General features: G+C 41.7%; 1 protein-coding gene across 1 annotated transcript; it reads left to right on the forward strand.

The window, feature by feature from the left end:
• On the forward strand, nt 1-17,403 carry si:ch211-236h17.3 (carbohydrate sulfotransferase 11). Its single transcript, XM_062394778.1, has 3 exons — nt 1-433; nt 10,873-10,952; nt 15,917-17,403. The coding sequence occupies exons 1-3, from the start codon at nt 340-342 to the stop codon at nt 16,760-16,762; spliced, it is 1,020 nt and encodes a 339-aa protein (XP_062250762.1). The 5' UTR covers nt 1-339; the 3' UTR covers nt 16,763-17,403.
• Nucleotides 17,404-17,428: the final 25 nt, after the last annotated feature.

A 17,428-nucleotide genomic window follows, 5' to 3' on the forward strand; every position in this document is an offset into this window, starting at 1 on the left:
GGTTAAACCAGGGAGCCAACCGCTGGCTGTGCCACACAAATCCTCCTTTACACACACAGAGCGGCGGCCTGAGCTCGGTCCACAGCTCGGTGTTCATAGCCGCCACAGCCCGCCGCCCGGCTCCTCTGCTCCCCCGCTACTGCGCCTCCCGGAGCGGACTATGTCAGGATGTACTGGGGGCTGAGGAGCACCAGAGGTCAGAGAGCCGGATCCATGCTCCTGTCCGTCATCAAGTAGATACCAGCGGACCACCGCCAGAGCTCCGAAACAGCCTCCTCCTCCGCGCATGATCCCCGGCAGGACTCGGCTCGGGTCCTCGGTCGCTTCCAGAGCCTCAGGATGAGGAAGCCTAAAGTCATCCGCATGGTGTTCGCCCTGTCTCTGGGTTGTTTCATCATGATCGTCGTCTACTTCAACAGCAACCTCAAGACAGGTGAGCACGTTATTATCGAAATATGTATTTTTTACATTATATATTTCATCTAAACCCCTCCCCCCTCTTTATGTCCAATTGTCTCCCTAACTAGTCTAAAAAACCCAAAGACACAATTATTAGTAAACAAATAAAGACAATTAATTCAACATTATTTATTCTGTCACTACATCATCCCCCCTCTGGTCTCATCTAACAACACCAATAATTAAATGAAGGACAAGATTATTTATTAAAGAGATCCAAATTAATTGTGTTAATAGAACCTTAACATAATAGAAACACACAAAGCCTATTATATTTTTCTTCAATAGTGAATATGTTACAATTTATTGAAAAAGTATCAACAGTTCATCCATGCTCTTCTGTTATATGTCCCATTAACACATGTACAAAATAAGATGTTGGATCCCAAAAGAGCTTTGAAATGATTTAAATTCTTTGTATATAGAATAGAACATTATAATATATGAAAAGATAAGATTAGTCCTTTATTAGTCCCGCTCTGGGGAAATTTAGCTTCACAGCAGCGAAAGAAATTGTGAAATCCAAACTCCACATTTTGTTTGGTCTCAGAGTTCACACGGCAGAAGATCAGCTGGTCACATCCTGGTTGGGTTCATGTTCCATCTGCCTGTCCTAATGATCACAGCCATTCATGCTGTCCGCTGACATTACTGGGAGACATGGTGATAATCCAGCTCAGTCATATGGGCATGAGTGGAGGAAAAGATGTGCAGTGGAAGTGATTGAGCCTCACATATCCCAGCTTCCTTTACATTGTGTCACTGTCCTCCCTCCGTGCCACCATGCTCATCCCTCTCTCCACTACCGCCCGCTGTGAGGGCCTCAGATCTTGGAGGAGGAACCCTTTGATTAGCACACTGTTTAGCTGTAGGGTTTCCTCTGCTACGTGGAGCGAGGCTGGGAGAAGTTGCAGCTGTGCTGGAAGCTGGTCGGCCCTCACCCAGATCTGTTTCCACCTCTTCCTGGTCCCTGCCACATACAATGGCCTCATTCACACATGCCCAGCTCGATCGTGGGCCAAGGGAGCATATATGGTACATACTGTGAGGAGGGTTTTTTTTAGAGAGAGAGAGGGGTCAGTCAGCTCTGGATGTGTCTGATGTGTGACACAGGGAGAAGACTGTATAACAGACCAGCAGGAGAATTTCAAACTAATGTTCGGGGGTTAAAGAGAACACCTTGAATCCCTTGACTGGTGGGACACGGTTCATGTCCACCTTGTTTTGTTGTGGGTTAACGTTTCATTGAGCTGCTTGTGTGTTTGTACAGAAAGTCAGAGCACACAACTGCAAGTGTGAAGTTTGAGAGATTAATGTGATGATGACTGTGTTGCATTCAGTCACTTTGAGCTCCCTGATGCTGCATATGCTGGCTTAACTGGTATTGCTCCTCTTTTACACCAATACTCAGATTATACACAGTTTGTTATTCCAAAAATTGGGAAACCTGTTAAAAAAGCCGACTGACTCTTTCCGCATTTCCAGTAGAAGACTGTGCCTTTCTGTTTTTTTTTTTACCCCATGGTGCCAGAAAATGAGAAGCTCCCTCACCTCGCTGTCTCGCCAGTGTTGCATCCTGCAAGATGTGTAGAAAAAAACGCTGTTGTTCACAAGATGAAAAAAATGATACACAAACATTCAAAGCTATCTATGCACCAACACCTGAATGTTCAACGGTTTTTTTTTACCATTGGAGAGTTTGACTCCAACTCGAGGCCGGCTGCAGCCATTTTGGTGCCCGAGGTAAGATAATGATCTGGCGCCCCTCCACCCCCATGTTGATTTTGAGAATGTGTGATGAATCTAAGGATGAAGAGATCCTTTCAGATAAATAAACTATCTGAAAACATTCGTGGGTCAGCTCGTGGAAAATGCTGTCACAAAGCGGGAGACAGGATGTTTATCCTAGCTCGTGAAAAGTTAATTTTTTAGACATGACTCTCACAGAACAGACATTCTACGAACATATGATCTTATAGAATATCGTGCATCAGACAGTGTATGTAGTAGTTCACATAAATTAGATCTAAAACACCTTTCTAAAATATTTAACCCAAAACCTCTTAGATATTAGGAAACCCCAGGGACTTATTTTGCTGCAGTACATTTAGCTGATTATTGTTACATGTCTTTTCTTTGACACGTTTCTGGACGCAGTCACAGTTTTCATATAAATCCCTTCATCATCCTCCAGGAAAAAATTCCTGGATCCTTTGTCCGAATTTACGCCAAAATTGAAAAGATTATTTCTTGGCCCCTGTCCCATCATTCCACCTCATTTGGTGTAAATCTGTTTAGTGGTTTTTGCACAATCCTGCTGACAAATGAACGAACTGATGAGCAGACAGACTTTGGTGGAGGAAATAATTTGAGTTTATTAAAATAAAAGTAACTGAATCAATGTTGACCAGTGATCACAATTGTGCATCAAAGAGTCTCCATTACAACAACACCACATTCAGTGTGCAGTGGTGTGCAGCGTCGACTGACTGTTCAGTTGGTGCAGTATTTGTGCCATCATTATTGAAAGGCCTCTTTATCGATATTGTTGTCACTGTAACCATGATTAATAAAACAACGTGAGTGGCACCTCCCTGACCTGCTGTGTCCTTGGCAACCGCCTGTGTCCCCGACATGATGAGCTGGCCCTGCTTCAACAGAGCACTTTATCATGTTATTTGTTACACCTCTCCTTTTGAAGGGTTGAGGCTGGGGCTCAGGCCATGGTGCGGGTTGTCCACTAACCAGAATCTGAGCGGTTCGACCCCAGTCTCCCCATTCCATGTGCCGAAGTGGCAAGACACTGCACCCCAAATTGCCCCTGACGGCTGTGCTGGCAGTGTGTGAATGATGTATGATAGAGAAAGTGCGGCACAGAGATGCACTGTATGAATGTGACTGTGTTGGTGAATGGCAAAAACTGTACAGTAAAGATCTTCCAGTGGTCAAGATTAGAAAGCTGTTATACAGATACAGACCATTTATCTTACAGACATGTGGGATTCATTTCTGGTGACGTGCTTCAAAGAGGCACAGGGTATGTGATCAAATGCATATTGGAAATAAGGTTATGTATCATGTAAGAGGATTTAAGAAGTAACCTTTTATTTTATTGTTGTGTAGCTTGAATGCACATGGAAAGTGTATCATATTTCAGGCTGTAAACCTTCCTGTCAGCTTTAAATGACTTGAAATTGGTTTCAGATATGCAGCCAGTCCGTCCTATTAGCATTTAGAGCACCTGCATGCTCCCTCTCTTGCTTCATCTGGGTTAAAGTTCATATTGGTTTTAAAAAGGCTAAATAAGTCTGCGTGAGAGTAATCACATTACAAAGGAATGTACAGCCAAAGGAAATGGATTAATGAATGGTGCAGCATGGTCTGACATGTGTTGTTATGTTTTATAGCATTGTTGGGATCTTCTCCCATACTGCTGGGAATGAAACCCAGGAGTATAAAGTATGTGTCACCAGTAAAATTAATACATACAGATTTGAGTTCATGGTTATCTGGAAGCAAGTTCAACCCAGTGAATGACAAGCAAAATTCGGCTGTGCTGTTTGGGCTTTGGGACAATTGTGATCATCTGTGTATTGCTAAGGCATCCATTCCCTAGTCATACCTGCCTTGTCTGGGCTTGACTGGAGGCCACAAGAGTCATAAAAAAAACTGTTCAGCACTTCATCTTCATTGGAACACTTGTGGTGTCAGTGGAAAGAGCTCAGCCCATCAGCTGAAAAGTGGCTGTCCACAAAGAAATGATGAAGACTGGATGTGGATGTTACCTTTATCCAATTAAAAAACAGAACAAACCCCGCACAAAGGAACAGTCTGTGACTTCATGATATCATATGCTGCGAAGTCATAATAACTTTCATAACTTTTTCCCTCTAGCAGCATATCAGGTGCTCAGTTATCTGAGGGGATCTAATTGGGGGTCAGGGTAGCACCACTTTTCCAACCTCCTCCAATCAGCTGCATATTCATAGCAAAGAAAAGCAGGAGCCAATTATTCTGCTAGTATACAGAATCATGTTTTTATTTTTCATTTAGACCATCTGCCCTATACTCGAGGATTTGTCTTTAGCTTTAGATATTGCTCAAACCCCCCCTCGACAAAATGTATTTTCTATTAAAGTCTAAGTGCTGCTATGTGGGAGCAAACTGGTCAGGCTAAGATCACTTGGTTTTCTGATGAATCCAGGGTCGGTTATCGTTCTAAATTGATACTTTTAAAACAATACTGGTGCTGAAAGGGTGCCAGTATTGTTTTAAAAGCGAGTTTGAGGTCACTGCTGTTTCAGGGCTTAGTCATCTCAGTCCCTCTGCATAAGTGGATAGCAACTGCAAAGCAACTGGGGGTTATTTGTATAACCAGTATTCCCTAAGGGAGAACAACACAGCCCCTCACCTGCTTAGGGCTGCATGAAGTGCTGGGTAGATAGAGGACATGAGACTGAGGCGTCTCTGGAAGGGTCGGGGCCCTGTGCCTGCAAAAGTCTCATTGGCCATGATGGACTTGTTAGAACAAATTCTGCGGGCTGGTCTCACAAGGACACAATCCCCATACTAATAATATTTACCTCTCTTTCCCCCCTCTGGGAGTATTGGTCATACACATTAGCCCTAGGGTTTCATTGAACAATAACAGACAGTTGTGAAAATGGACTTGCATGTCCTGGCTGGAACACAGAGCTAAGCCAGATTCTGGAGCATTTGCAGCAGTGTGGCAGGCAATCAACTCTCCAGTTAATGATTTTAACACTGGAGGGGATCCAACAGAGGAGCAGAGTACACATCTTTGGACACCAGCTCATCCAACAGCTGCATATGTCACTACTCAATATTTGACTTTACTACGTATTTTGTCATTTTCACCCTTTGCAGAGTGATATTGACGGAGGCTGCAACTGCATTCCATAATTATCAGTGAGCACATTAATGTGTGTTACCACATGTGCACACCAGACCTCTGTCTTATGAACATGATCAAACTCATCTCACTTGCATGCATTTATCATACTACACCACCCACATGCCGCCGCTTTTGCACTAACACCCCTTAGACACACATTTGTGGCCTCAAAGGATTAGGCTTTCCCTTGTACAGTGTGTCTCTTAGTGAAGCTGCTCTCTGGCATGAGAGGCCAAGGAGGCAGGGAGGGGGCCCCAGTTTTCCCAGTGGGACCTAAACACAGTGCTCCGTTTATGGCCTGGACGGGAGGAACACACATCAGCCCTTCTATTTTTTGCATTTTTTAAGGCCTCAGTTCTGTAAGAGGAGAGAGGAATGCTGCAAAGTTTGGGGTCTAGACAGGGTTAAACCAACAGGACCACTGCTTTCTTTGAATAGTCCTTAGTTGGGGTTGGTGAATCTCCTCAGTGGAAGAATTTGAGCTAAAAACTGAGACAGTGTTGCATAGAACCGCATATATGGTAGGAGACAATATAACTTGAGAAGTTACCTGTGTCTTTGTAGCACCTGCTGTGCCTTTTGGAAACACGGCATTCTCCCTGTGGCCAAATATAGGCCAGTCTTTTTTGTCCAACCTCTGTTTCCCCTGATATCCTGCAGTTCAGCTTTCACAATTAATCAAGTTCTTTGTTCAGTACTTTAGGAAACATTTAGATTTTTAATGTTCTCACTTGCCGAGTGATGCTACATTTACAAGGGAGTGATGACACACAATGCACCTTTTCAGCTTGTTGCTGAAACACTGGTATTTTTCAGTTCCTAACTCATTTCAGACCTTAATTCTTTTTAACCTGGGGTGGGGTGGCTTTGGGAGTGGTCCTGTTGGAAATGTGTTACTGACTTGCTGGTAATTTCCATAAGGAAGTGGTAATGTGTTTAGAAAGCAACTAACTCAGTGTTCTGTAGCTCCCCTCACCTTGGTAACTGGAGGCAGAGGACAAAGCCTCTCTTTGGCAGCAGCATCCGGCAGCATCTCTGACTCCTCGTGCTTTAATAAGGCATAATCTGGCTTCTTGGCAGTGGTCTATGCGCTGATTAAGAGGATTATGCATTTTCTGGGAGAATTAACCATAATTACTTGACTTGTTCTTTGTGCTGGTCAAGATGTCCTTTGTTATCATAATACAAATGACATCTTGCCATCTTTACAATGTCTATTATCGATTGAATTGTTGGTTGTTGTTTGTCAATGACATGAAGACCCCTGAGGAATGATACCAGGTTTTTGGCCAGTTCACATGAACTCAAGAAGCAACATTATCATTTATCACATATCAATTTGGTATTATTTACCCGAGACCTTTGGATTTTATGAAAGCTCAGAGTTTACTGGTTCCTCTACAGATTAAACTTTAAAATTGAATGAAATTATGGAGTTTATTTTATAATACGTCTGAGGAAAATGTTTATATTCCCACTGGCCTCATGTCTCCCCTCTGTTTTAATGCCTTTTCATTTCCTGCATTAAAATAACAACCTGCTGGTTTGCTGAATTTGAACTCCTGTGACATTTATGTGGGGACAGCAATGTTAATTTTAGCATCCATGTCCCTTTGCCTGACCTAGAGATCACAAGTCAAATTTGAGGGCATCAAGTGTCCACCTTTTGAGGGGACGGAGACTCAGTGTCCCAAAAAGGGGACTAGTTCGAAGTCATCGGACAGCTCTGATGGTAGAGATACATCTTCTTAACAAACTTGATTGTATATTGTCAAGTTAGGGAATCAGCCAAGCTAAAGTCAGAGCAGGGATGCTGCTTTTAGTGCCATGTGTCTCTGTGCCGTAAAAAACTCGCCTTTTAACATTATTGACCATAAATTCATGTCGTCTGGACTCAGCCAGATGGAATGTGACAGTGTCCATGTATCTACTGAGACCAGCAGAAAGAATGCGCCTGTGTACAGTCCAGAGGGGCACCACAGCCTCGTAAAGACTACAAGAAGGAGCATACCATACGAGGGGACTGAACTTAGTCAATAGAGTTGTTTTCTTTGGCTTTGTTGCGGTTGCTCAACACACAGTGAGGAAAGAGGAAATTTATCTGTGAAGTCACAAAACACATGATGTGAAAGAAAACCGAAGACACGAGGGATAAATAATTTGTTGGGAGAAAATCAAATGGCTGTGCTCCATGAAAGATGATCCAAAAGGTATTCAGTTAAAATATGAACTGTCTGACAAAGCACTATGTCAGGGAGTGGAACACGTGTCCAACTGGGTTTACTGTAGTTTAAGATCCTGAACTCTCTCTGTGTACAAAGGGCAGTATCCCTCTCTCCTATGTGGACTTGTACCAGGCTTTACAGGTTAGCCAGTCCCCAGCAGGGATACCGGTTCACAAATCCATCAGAAACGTTCATGCCCTCCATCAAATACATTAATATCCTCAACAAACAGTGGCCTCCTCAATATTCTGAATGTTGTGAAATCTCCTCCGCAGTGTATTAAGGGTGTAAAATTGTAATATCTTTTAGGCCGTAAAAACTTTGAAATACATCAAAATATTATATGTCCTAAATATGTTTAAGTAGGTCTACATGATGTTAATGTTCATTTAACACTGCTTCTGTCGAGGTGTCATGTTTTTTTAGCAATATTTTGGCAACATGCATAGTGTTGTAGTGTGTCTGTGTGTGGTAGTTCTTTCTCAACGATACAGATATTTGCATGCTGTACAGACCTCAAAAAAGACCAAGAAGGAGCTGATAACTGTCAGACTATTTCACAATTGACCATGGGAATGATTTTGGTAACCTACTGTCTCTGTCTGTAGATTGAGACATGACTTGGCGTTGTAGCCTCACCCGATGCTTCCACTGTAGTGTAGTGAGTTATTCTGGGTATCTTTAATACTCTGTTTTATCAGCCATAGTGGACATAGTCAAAAATCTCATTCATTCTGGTCTCTAAGTCTCAAATGTAACTTGTTGAAACCTGTGGAAAACCAAATTAAGCATTCAATTAAACATATTATTTGTATTATTATAGAGACATCGGTAATGTCCGCTCAGTTGTCAATCTGGTCAAAGGTTTTTATGTCATATTTTATTTGTTTACAGTGGATTGTTGTTTCTTCTAAACTCAGTTATGTAATGCTTTTCTCATATTGTCACCAGATGCACTCACGTTCTATAGCTGTGAAAGATTATAAAATGGGACACATGTGACTTTGATTTGAAAAATATATTTTTAATAATTGATAAAATATTGCTCATTCAGCCCTATGCATAAAATGTTTTGAAATGATGTTTTGAAAGGAAAAAGTTGGAAAGCAGGACATGAATTCAGATCAAACTATAGTCAGTTTTTTTCTTTGTTCTTCCTGTAAAGTTGACAACATGTCACTTGTGCTTCTTTGGTTCAAAGCCCTCGAAATGTTAGATCAGGAGCCAGTTCTCCAATCTGTTTTATTTCAACATCAGAATATATTATCAATGGTTGATCGATCACCTCAACAATTCACTGATATGACCTTTGATAACTCTGTAAAAAATGTATTTCATATACTGTATCTCATATTACTAGTTACTGGTAATAACCACACATTCTCTACTGTACATGTCTTGTTGGCTGTCCCCACCATTAGTGTGTCAGTGGGTTTACAGCTCATAAGCTGCTTGGCTCCCATGACTGCCCTGGTCACACCACAGTGAGGAGAGGGAGATGTGTGCACGCACACACACGCACGCACACGCACAAACGCAAGCACGCACGCAAACATGGTCCCTTTTTAAGGCTTTTTCTGAAATATGGCCGCCAATCTGCTGTCAGTCTGTTGGTGTTCTGTGGTTGGTGCTTGTGTTTTACTGCATCATTCACATTACACAATTTGGTAAAAGTATTTGTACATGCAGTTAATAAAGATAAGACAACATTTTCAGGTGATCTTCTGTTAAAACTGTTTTGTTTTTAAGATTTAAGATCTTTTTTTGTGTTGAAAAGACCCGTCAGTTCTCTGATAAGTTGCTTCAGGCCTGCGATGAACTGCGCAGAGTCCCACTCTTTGTCCGGAACCGCTTTATGTGTGAACACAAATGTGTGAGTGAGAGAGAGTGAGAGATCCCGAACTTTCTGCAGACTTTCTGTGACTGGCTCCCTTGTATAAAGGCGATGTGAGGACACAGCAGGAGGTCCTCTGCACGATTCCCTGCGAGCGAGTGGGTGTGTTGATGATGCAGATAAAGATATCAGGAGAGCTTTTGGTGATAAGAGCCGACGTCCTGCCTCTGTCTGCTGCACCACCCCTCACCTGAATCCAACCAGAAACCTTTGTGTTGTTGTGAATGCATCTGAGCGGAGAACCTCTTGCTGAGTTGTGCATGTGTGACAGGAAAATTCTGGAGAAAGTCCGGACCCAATTCTTTGTACATCCTCCGAAGGTCATGTCAGAAATGGCTTTAGTGTTCTGGGCCCGTCTCTGGTCAGACTGACGGCTTCAAAATGTTATGTAAATGCAGCATGTGCTAGAGGACATTTGCAAAATATTAGAGAAGTCAGCAATTGAAGTAGCAACTCATAGTTTGTCACGAATGCAGTCATAATCACACATATATTTGTACAAAATATAAATCTATAATAATCAGGGGACAGACTAGTTTACCTGTCTTAATTTAGCTTGGTATATCTTAACTTAGAAAAGCATATTGACCAAAAAGTCACTGTTCCTTGACAAGAAACTCTGTAAATCCATGAATTGTTGTTTTTACACAGAGTTATCATCACTGCAAACAATAGCTCTAACTTTGTTTCTGGATATAACCAGACTGAAGGTCCTTTTCTTTCTCTCTCTGCTGCTCTTCAACCCACACGGTCTGACAAAAGTAACTCCTTAAATATAGAAAATTGTAGGTTCAAACTGCCAAAAACTGCTTTGCCTACTGCCACTGTAATAAGAAAGCAAGAAAATTCACATTATTGTTGCCATCCAACATTTCTAAGTTTGAACAGTTCTTTATAATTTGTATGTGTTAAAAGTGATAAACTTTCCATAATCTAAATGAACAAAAGTTTAAGTCAGTATGTTCTCATGTCAGTTGGATTCCAGCCTTGGCTATGGAGGTAGATATGTAGTAGTAGTAGTAGTAAAGTAGATTTCATTATATAAGTCAAATTAAATTGAAGTAGTTTAAAACAAATAAAATATTTATTTATATGTTGGATTTGTTTTAATTCAGATGATTTAATCTTCCTTTATCTGCATCTACAGAGCAATACAATTTTTCATATCCATATGCCTTACAATGATATTTTTGATGTTCTTCTGTAGTTTTTAAAGCCATATCTCATATACAGGTAGATACTGAAAATATGACCTTAGGGAAAGTAAATATGAACAATTCAGTTTTTTCAACCATAAAATGGTATTTTGTGTGATAGTAAATGCAGTCAGTTCAAAAATATTTGTCTTTTTTAACCTTTACCTGTTTGTCTCTCCTCAGCCTCGGAGCCGGTCGGTGAGAGAAGCAGTGGGCAGAAGTCGAGGAGAAGTCCTCTACAGACGCTGTACGATGGTGACCAGGTCAGTCCTCTCTATCTCTCCTGTGACTCCTTGGATACACAATGTAGAAAGGGCTGCCATCGGCCATCAGCTCTAAAAACTCCTCCCCTTCTTTTTCTTGCTTGTTACTGTTTTTAAACATATATGCTATTTTTTGTCCCTACTTGTTTGGAAAATGTGCCATTTTAACGACCGTGATCACTTACACCAGTTGGTTCCTGACACCATTTTGCAGGGGCAGCATCCTTGGCTTAATGAGGCCCAACATGACTGTGATTAGTGAGAGAAAAACAAACAGACCCAGGGCGTTTTCCCTCTCATAGCAGACACATAATGGGTTCAGCCAGACCTTTATCCAGCGCTGACACAGCTCTTTAAAGATGGGTCTGTTTATGCAAGACAACCCACTGACTTTTCTACAAATAGTCAGTAATGTCACTCCATGACACATGTTGAATATTTATATGAAAGTAAAGTATTTATCCAGACTTATTCTTGCATTTTCTGGGCAAATATTCCCATATTTCTGACGACATACTCAATGTACACTCTGATTAATATATTCAGACAAGTCGTTTGGGCAAGTGATACGATGGATGGACATTAATGATCCACTTGTTCCTGCCACTGAAGCCAGGTATGTTAGGATGGTGGAGGAAAAGGCCAAATCAATGACTGGCAGACAGTATTAACCACAAGAGAGTTTGGCCAAAAGTAAAACGAAATAATGTGACCGTCTGATCTTTAGGCTCAGTAACTATATAAGAAAAGTCTATTTAGGTTGGCTAGAGATTGGATTATAAAGGTTTTGCCACTCAGGAGAAATTCTGTCTGAAGAGGATACTGTATGTGTAAGTAATAGTCAAACAAAAGATTATCCTGTGAACCACCGCTGTGCTTAAGTACAGCCTTACAGAGTCTCTATAGCTTGACTGGAGACTCTTCCTCAGCCAGATTCTATGAAGCTCATTATCAGCTGCTGGGCTGCGTCCGTCTGATACTGCCCTATTCTCTCCCTCTGCAATTGAAGGACAGCTCCCATTCAGAGGTGGGATTTGTATGAGATCCCTAAGAAAAGAAAGAAACTATATAAATATATATATTTATACCACACAGCTTTTTTCTCTGTGACTCTTGTAAACTTTTGGGAGTTGCTTTTAATGCGACCTCAGCGAGTCCACTGGGACACTTAATCATCCTCTGTTAACATGTCACCTCTTACTCTTTGGACAGTCCTTCTTTAAATACATGTGCAGTGAGGAGAGAGGCACACACTTACGACGCTGACATCCTAAAAACTGAGGCGCAATAAAACCTGCGTCAAATCTAGTACATCTGGTCCTTGTTTTGTTTTTTTAAATCAAGCTGAAATGCTCAGCCCGCAGTTTTGAACCTGTGTAGGAGTAGGCATTAGAATGGAATAGGAAGGATAAAGGTGAATTTCAGCATCTGTTTGGCACGGGCACGTCCTGGTGTTATCTCTGTTGAACCACAAAGACAGTAACTCTTTCTCTGAGCGACTTAGTGGCTGGTACACAAATCACTCCTGACCGCTGTGATGTCTTGATCCCTCTGATATTTCTCATGTTGAGCTTCTTTGATGTTGCTCTATCCAGCAGAGAAAAAAAAGGTCAGACATCTTTGTTGAATTACACCTGTGACATTTATTGAGGAGGATTCATGGGTCCGATTGCGCGGAGCATCGGACTGCAGACCATTATCAGCTCAGCAACCTCCAAGCTTTTTGGCATATTTTATGGAGTTCATATAATAAGAAGCAGAACATATTTAAAACCCCTGCTTTCTCCAGATCAACAAGCGACCTCACTTTTCCTCAAAGTTTACAGCCCATTTATATCAGTTTTTATTTTACTGAGAGCAGCGCTTCTGTACACAATTACTTTTGCAGAGAAGTTTATTTATTTATTACTCGTCTGAACGGATTTTGCCAGTTGAGGAAGATTTTCTCCGACAAACATCCCTGGGCGGGGCTCTGAATAGACACTTTATCTCTCTATAAATCCATGCAGCTCATTAACTATTCATCCATGTGAATGTTAGCGCTGCACGTTGGGGGCACAATGATGAGATAGCAGCTCCGCGACAGCTGCTTCCAGTTAATTCTCCATGTGAGGAGAAGGAAGGTGGACATGCCAGAAAACAAACCAGCTCCAGAAGACATGGTTGGCTTTTAATTGCTTGTGAGATTTTCTTTGTTCCAAACCACTTAAACACTTCCCCAACAGGAGGAAGCTGCTCGGCCCTCAGGACGGGAACAGGCAGTGAATTGGATTAATTGTAATGACTGTGATTTATTTATTTATATTCGCATATAATTGCCTTGGGTTCCGCTGCAAGGCTAATTGAGGAAAGTGGAGGATAATGGATCTCAGACTGACAAAACAAATCCAGCTCCATCGACCATATAAGATGTTAAATTGTTATAGTGTTGTGAAGAGAAACTTGGACAGTGATTGGTTTCTTAAAAACCACAGCTGAGTTGCCCTTGCTCAAACTCCTGATGTTCCCCGTTGTCCGCTACTGTTTATTGTTGGGCAGATAATAAAAAGGGGGCCGTTGGAGATGTAACAAAACCTATTTTTGTTGGTGTACTGAAGCACATTTGTCACGTGTCTGTATTGTAAGTAGATTTTTTTTTTGTAACTTTTCACTTTTACTCCACTACTTATATCGGCAAATATCAATACTCTCTACTCCGCTATATTTTTACATTAAATTGCATTACCTGATCACATAGTTTTTTTATATATATATAATTGACAAAGAGATGGGTATTGGTCGACTGATCCAGGCAGAGTGGGCAGGTAACATTATAGCCCGCCTCCTGCGGCTGCATCACAGGTGAAGAAAAATATCTGAAATGGATTCAGAAGAGGCAGAGACTCGGCCATTGATTAATATGACAACAAAGTGTTTTCAGAAGAATCTTCTGCAGCGTTCTTTATCAATATAAAGAAGTTTGAATCGCTCTTGTATTAAACAAAATATACAGTAGGCATTAGGCAATAGGTTACAAATGGCAAGTACTTACTTTTACTCTAAGGTTACTGTTAATGCTTTTACTTGAGTACAATTTTGTCTATTTATTTGGACTTTAACCAAAATAAAGTGTTTTAATCAGCCTGCTGCTGAAAACAGTGTTGAGGCTCTGAGCTGAGAATCAATGAGCCTGAAGGTTTGTCGTTCATAGAATCTAGACAATTAGCTGAAAGATGCTCTTATGTACTCTAGTACTTGGGTTGCAGAGTTGTCTGGATATTCCCTGCAGGTAAAAGGCCCCTCACATAGTTATTTCATTTTTTAATATTTAATTAGTGCGGTTTTTAACGTTTCTGAAACAAAGGAGAAAGCATATGGCCCTGAAAAGCAAATACATTAGCTACTGCATAAAACCAGAATTTATGCATTTGGTTACTTAGGGAATCTTGACTTCAATATATTAAGCCGTGCGGTCAATTTGCATGTTCACCCAACACAACAAAGAAGTCTCTGGAATCTCCTTGAAAGACACGTTTGTCTTGTGGTGCATCCTGGTGGCTATTTTAATCTCAGAAAAGTGTACAAATCCAGCACATGGCTCACATGAAGAGATTCAAGTCGGAGATGGAAAGACGGCCTTGTACAAATTTCTGCTGAGAGGAGAAGTTGAGTCCTGGCTTTTCTCTCTATGGCCAGTCTGTACGCTTGATGTCTGCCAGTAAACCCACAGCTCCACACATAGTGTAAGGCTCTGACTCAAACTGAGAGGCTCACCACTGCAGCCGCGAGCCAGCCTGATTAAATGAAAGCAGCGCATAAGACGTTTTCGCTATGAGGAGGCCAAGATGAACTGGCTGACCCCTGATTTTATTAAGTCTGAATCCAGCAGTGGATGAACCATGGGATGGACTGTGATCAGGACCTCCAGAGGAGAAGTATCTGAGAGTAGTTTCTCACACACAGTGAACTTCTAGGCGTTGGTCTTGGCTTTTTGCTCCAGTTGGCAAACTTATGTTATACATTCTGGTTTGTTTTTTCCTCTATGAGAGTGAAAAGATGTTTGTCCTGGCAGCTGTTACTGTTCGAATGGCGTTAGGGAGGACAGGATGCTCTCTGGCTGTGCTCAGTCGACAGAAGGCTGCACTAATGTTGGTTCAGTGTTACCAGTCTCCACAGGTCCATCACCTCCAGTATTGGACTGTCTGAAATAATCTGTCAAGGAATTTTGGGGCATTCAGCCTTTTTCCTTGTAATTCAACCTAATTTAATTACAAAGGGAGTGTCTGACTGTTTGGCTAGCCAGCTACGCATGCAGTGCACTCATATATTAAACAACAGATGATGTCGGTCACATGTGGTGGTTGATTTCTGTACATCTTTAACTGAGCTGGCACATAATTTAAACCACTTTACTCTGGTGTAAAAATGTCAATCCATAGCTGCCGTCTGATCCACTTCATTAGATTCAGGATTTTAACCTTGGTTAAATTTTATGTATTTTATGTTTGAACCCTTTTGCAGTTTTCAAAAACTGAAATGTCAGACCGACAGTCCCAAAGATTTTCAATTGACAACAATATAAAACATATTTTCATATTTGAATTTAGAAATTAAAATTAACGATTAACCAATGAACAAAATAATTACTTTCTTATTCTCTTAGCTTCTCTATTGATAGACTTATCCTTGACGGACATTTTTTTATATTTTAGTTCAAAACTATTCGGATTATCATGATTTTAAAAGTCAGAGCGAGATCTAAATAACCCTAACCTATATGGAACATGCATACATTGCATTTCCAATGCACAGTTTTTTATTAACGTTAAGGTTGTTAGCTTTATTGTCAGCAATCAACTCATAGAGGACTATACTATTATAACTAATGGGAAAATGAATGAACTTAACCCACATTTATCTTCTAGGTGTTCGCTTCATGTTTTATTATCCTTCCTCATTGTCCTTTCTTTTCCTTCTCCCTGCAGATTGAATCAGCGGTACAGGGAATCCATCATGGCCGGCGGGAGCTGTTAGAGGAAGGCTGCAGCTCCTACACCCGTAAACGCAGGGTCCTCATCCCAGAGGATCTGAAGCACATCATTGTTGATGACCAGCATGGCTTGCTTTACTGCTACGTGCCCAAAGTGGCCTGCACCAACTGGAAGCGGGTGCTCATGGTTCTGACGGGTGTGGCAGGGTCCCACAGAGATCCCCTGGCCATCCCTGCCAACGAGGCCCACGTGCCAGGAAACCTCCGCACCCTGTCGGAGTACTCCACCTCCCAGATTAACCAGCGCCTGCGCACCTACCTGAAGTTCGTCTTCGTCCGGGAGCCCTTCGAGCGGCTGGTGTCGGCCTACCGCAACAAATTCACACGGAGCTACAACACAGCTTTTCATAAACGATACGGCACAAAGATAGTGCGGCGGCACAGGCAAGACCCGCAGCCGGAGGCTCTGGAGAAAGGAAATGACATCTCGTTCGAGGAGTTTGTGTATTATCTCGTGGACCCAGCAACCCAGAGGGAGGAGCCCTTCAATGAGCACTGGGAGCGGGTGCACTCTCTGTGCCACCCCTGCCTCATCCACTATGACGTGGTGGGGAAATACGAGACGCTGGAGCAGGACTCCCGCTACGTGCTGCAGCTGGCCGGGGTGGAGGACCAGGTCAGCTTCCCCACCTCGTCCAAGAGCACCAGGACTACAGGAGACATGGCCGCCCAGTTCTTCAAGAACATCAGCCCTTTTTACCAGAAGAAACTGTACAACCTCTTTCGTATGGACTTCCTGCTCTTCAACTACACAGTACCCGCCTACCTCAAGTTCAGATGAGGCTGGAGCGTCACTCGAACACAAGGCTCCACCGGAATGTGTGGAGCCTGTAAATGTACAGTTTGTTGTTGAGATTTAATCTCATCACTGACACTGTAAATACTGTTTTGGAAGAAAGAAGCACCATAAAAAGTGAGAGCTTATGTCACAAATAGAACATCCAGCTGAAAAACTTGTGCAAGCAGAGGATCAGAGTAGAAGAGGAGCATCCATCAGAAGAGGACATTTTCTGCCTGATGAATGCACATCATCTTTACCATAAACATTGATTGAGTGGATGTTGCTCTGAGTCTCTGAATGTGTGAAACACCCTTCATATTTGGTTACATTTGAATTTACTTGTCTGCTGTTATCAATGTTTAATTCGCACAACAAATGTATAATATCTACAAGATGCAATAACATTATGAAAGTATTAAAACCACACTTGAACAGTGAATGTCTCTGAACGTACGTGCCTTTAATTGCAGGTCTTATTTTGACTCCAGCAGACAACTTTTGTAACTGTGACTTTTTTGTGACTGTGATACTGTTTTTATTTATTCCTCCTTTTTAAGTCCTCCAAACCAAAATAGATTATATGGTTCTCTCACGATTTCCAAATAAATGCATTTCAGCAAGAAGTTGCTCATTGCTTTGAATATTGTTCATTTTTATAAGTTTTGA

Source organism: Platichthys flesus, chromosome 2, assembly GCF_949316205.1.
Source record: "Platichthys flesus chromosome 2, fPlaFle2.1, whole genome shotgun sequence".
In the NCBI taxonomy this organism is placed as follows: Eukaryota; Metazoa; Chordata; class Actinopteri; order Pleuronectiformes; family Pleuronectidae; genus Platichthys; species Platichthys flesus.

What these genes read in the sequence shown, in the direction of transcription:
- si:ch211-236h17.3 (XM_062394778.1), top strand. Translation starts at nt 340, where the DNA reads ATGAGGAAGCCTAAAGTCATCCGCATGGTGTTCGCCCTGTCTCTGGGT. An exon ending in CAACAGCAACCTCAAGACAG is followed by an intron (nt 434 to 10,872) that starts GTGAGCACGTTA and finishes GTCTCTCCTCAG; the next exon opens with CCTCGGAGCCGGTCGGTGAG. An exon ending in CGCTGTACGATGGTGACCAG is followed by an intron (nt 10,953 to 15,916) that starts GTCAGTCCTCTC and finishes TTCTCCCTGCAG; the next exon opens with ATTGAATCAGCGGTACAGGG.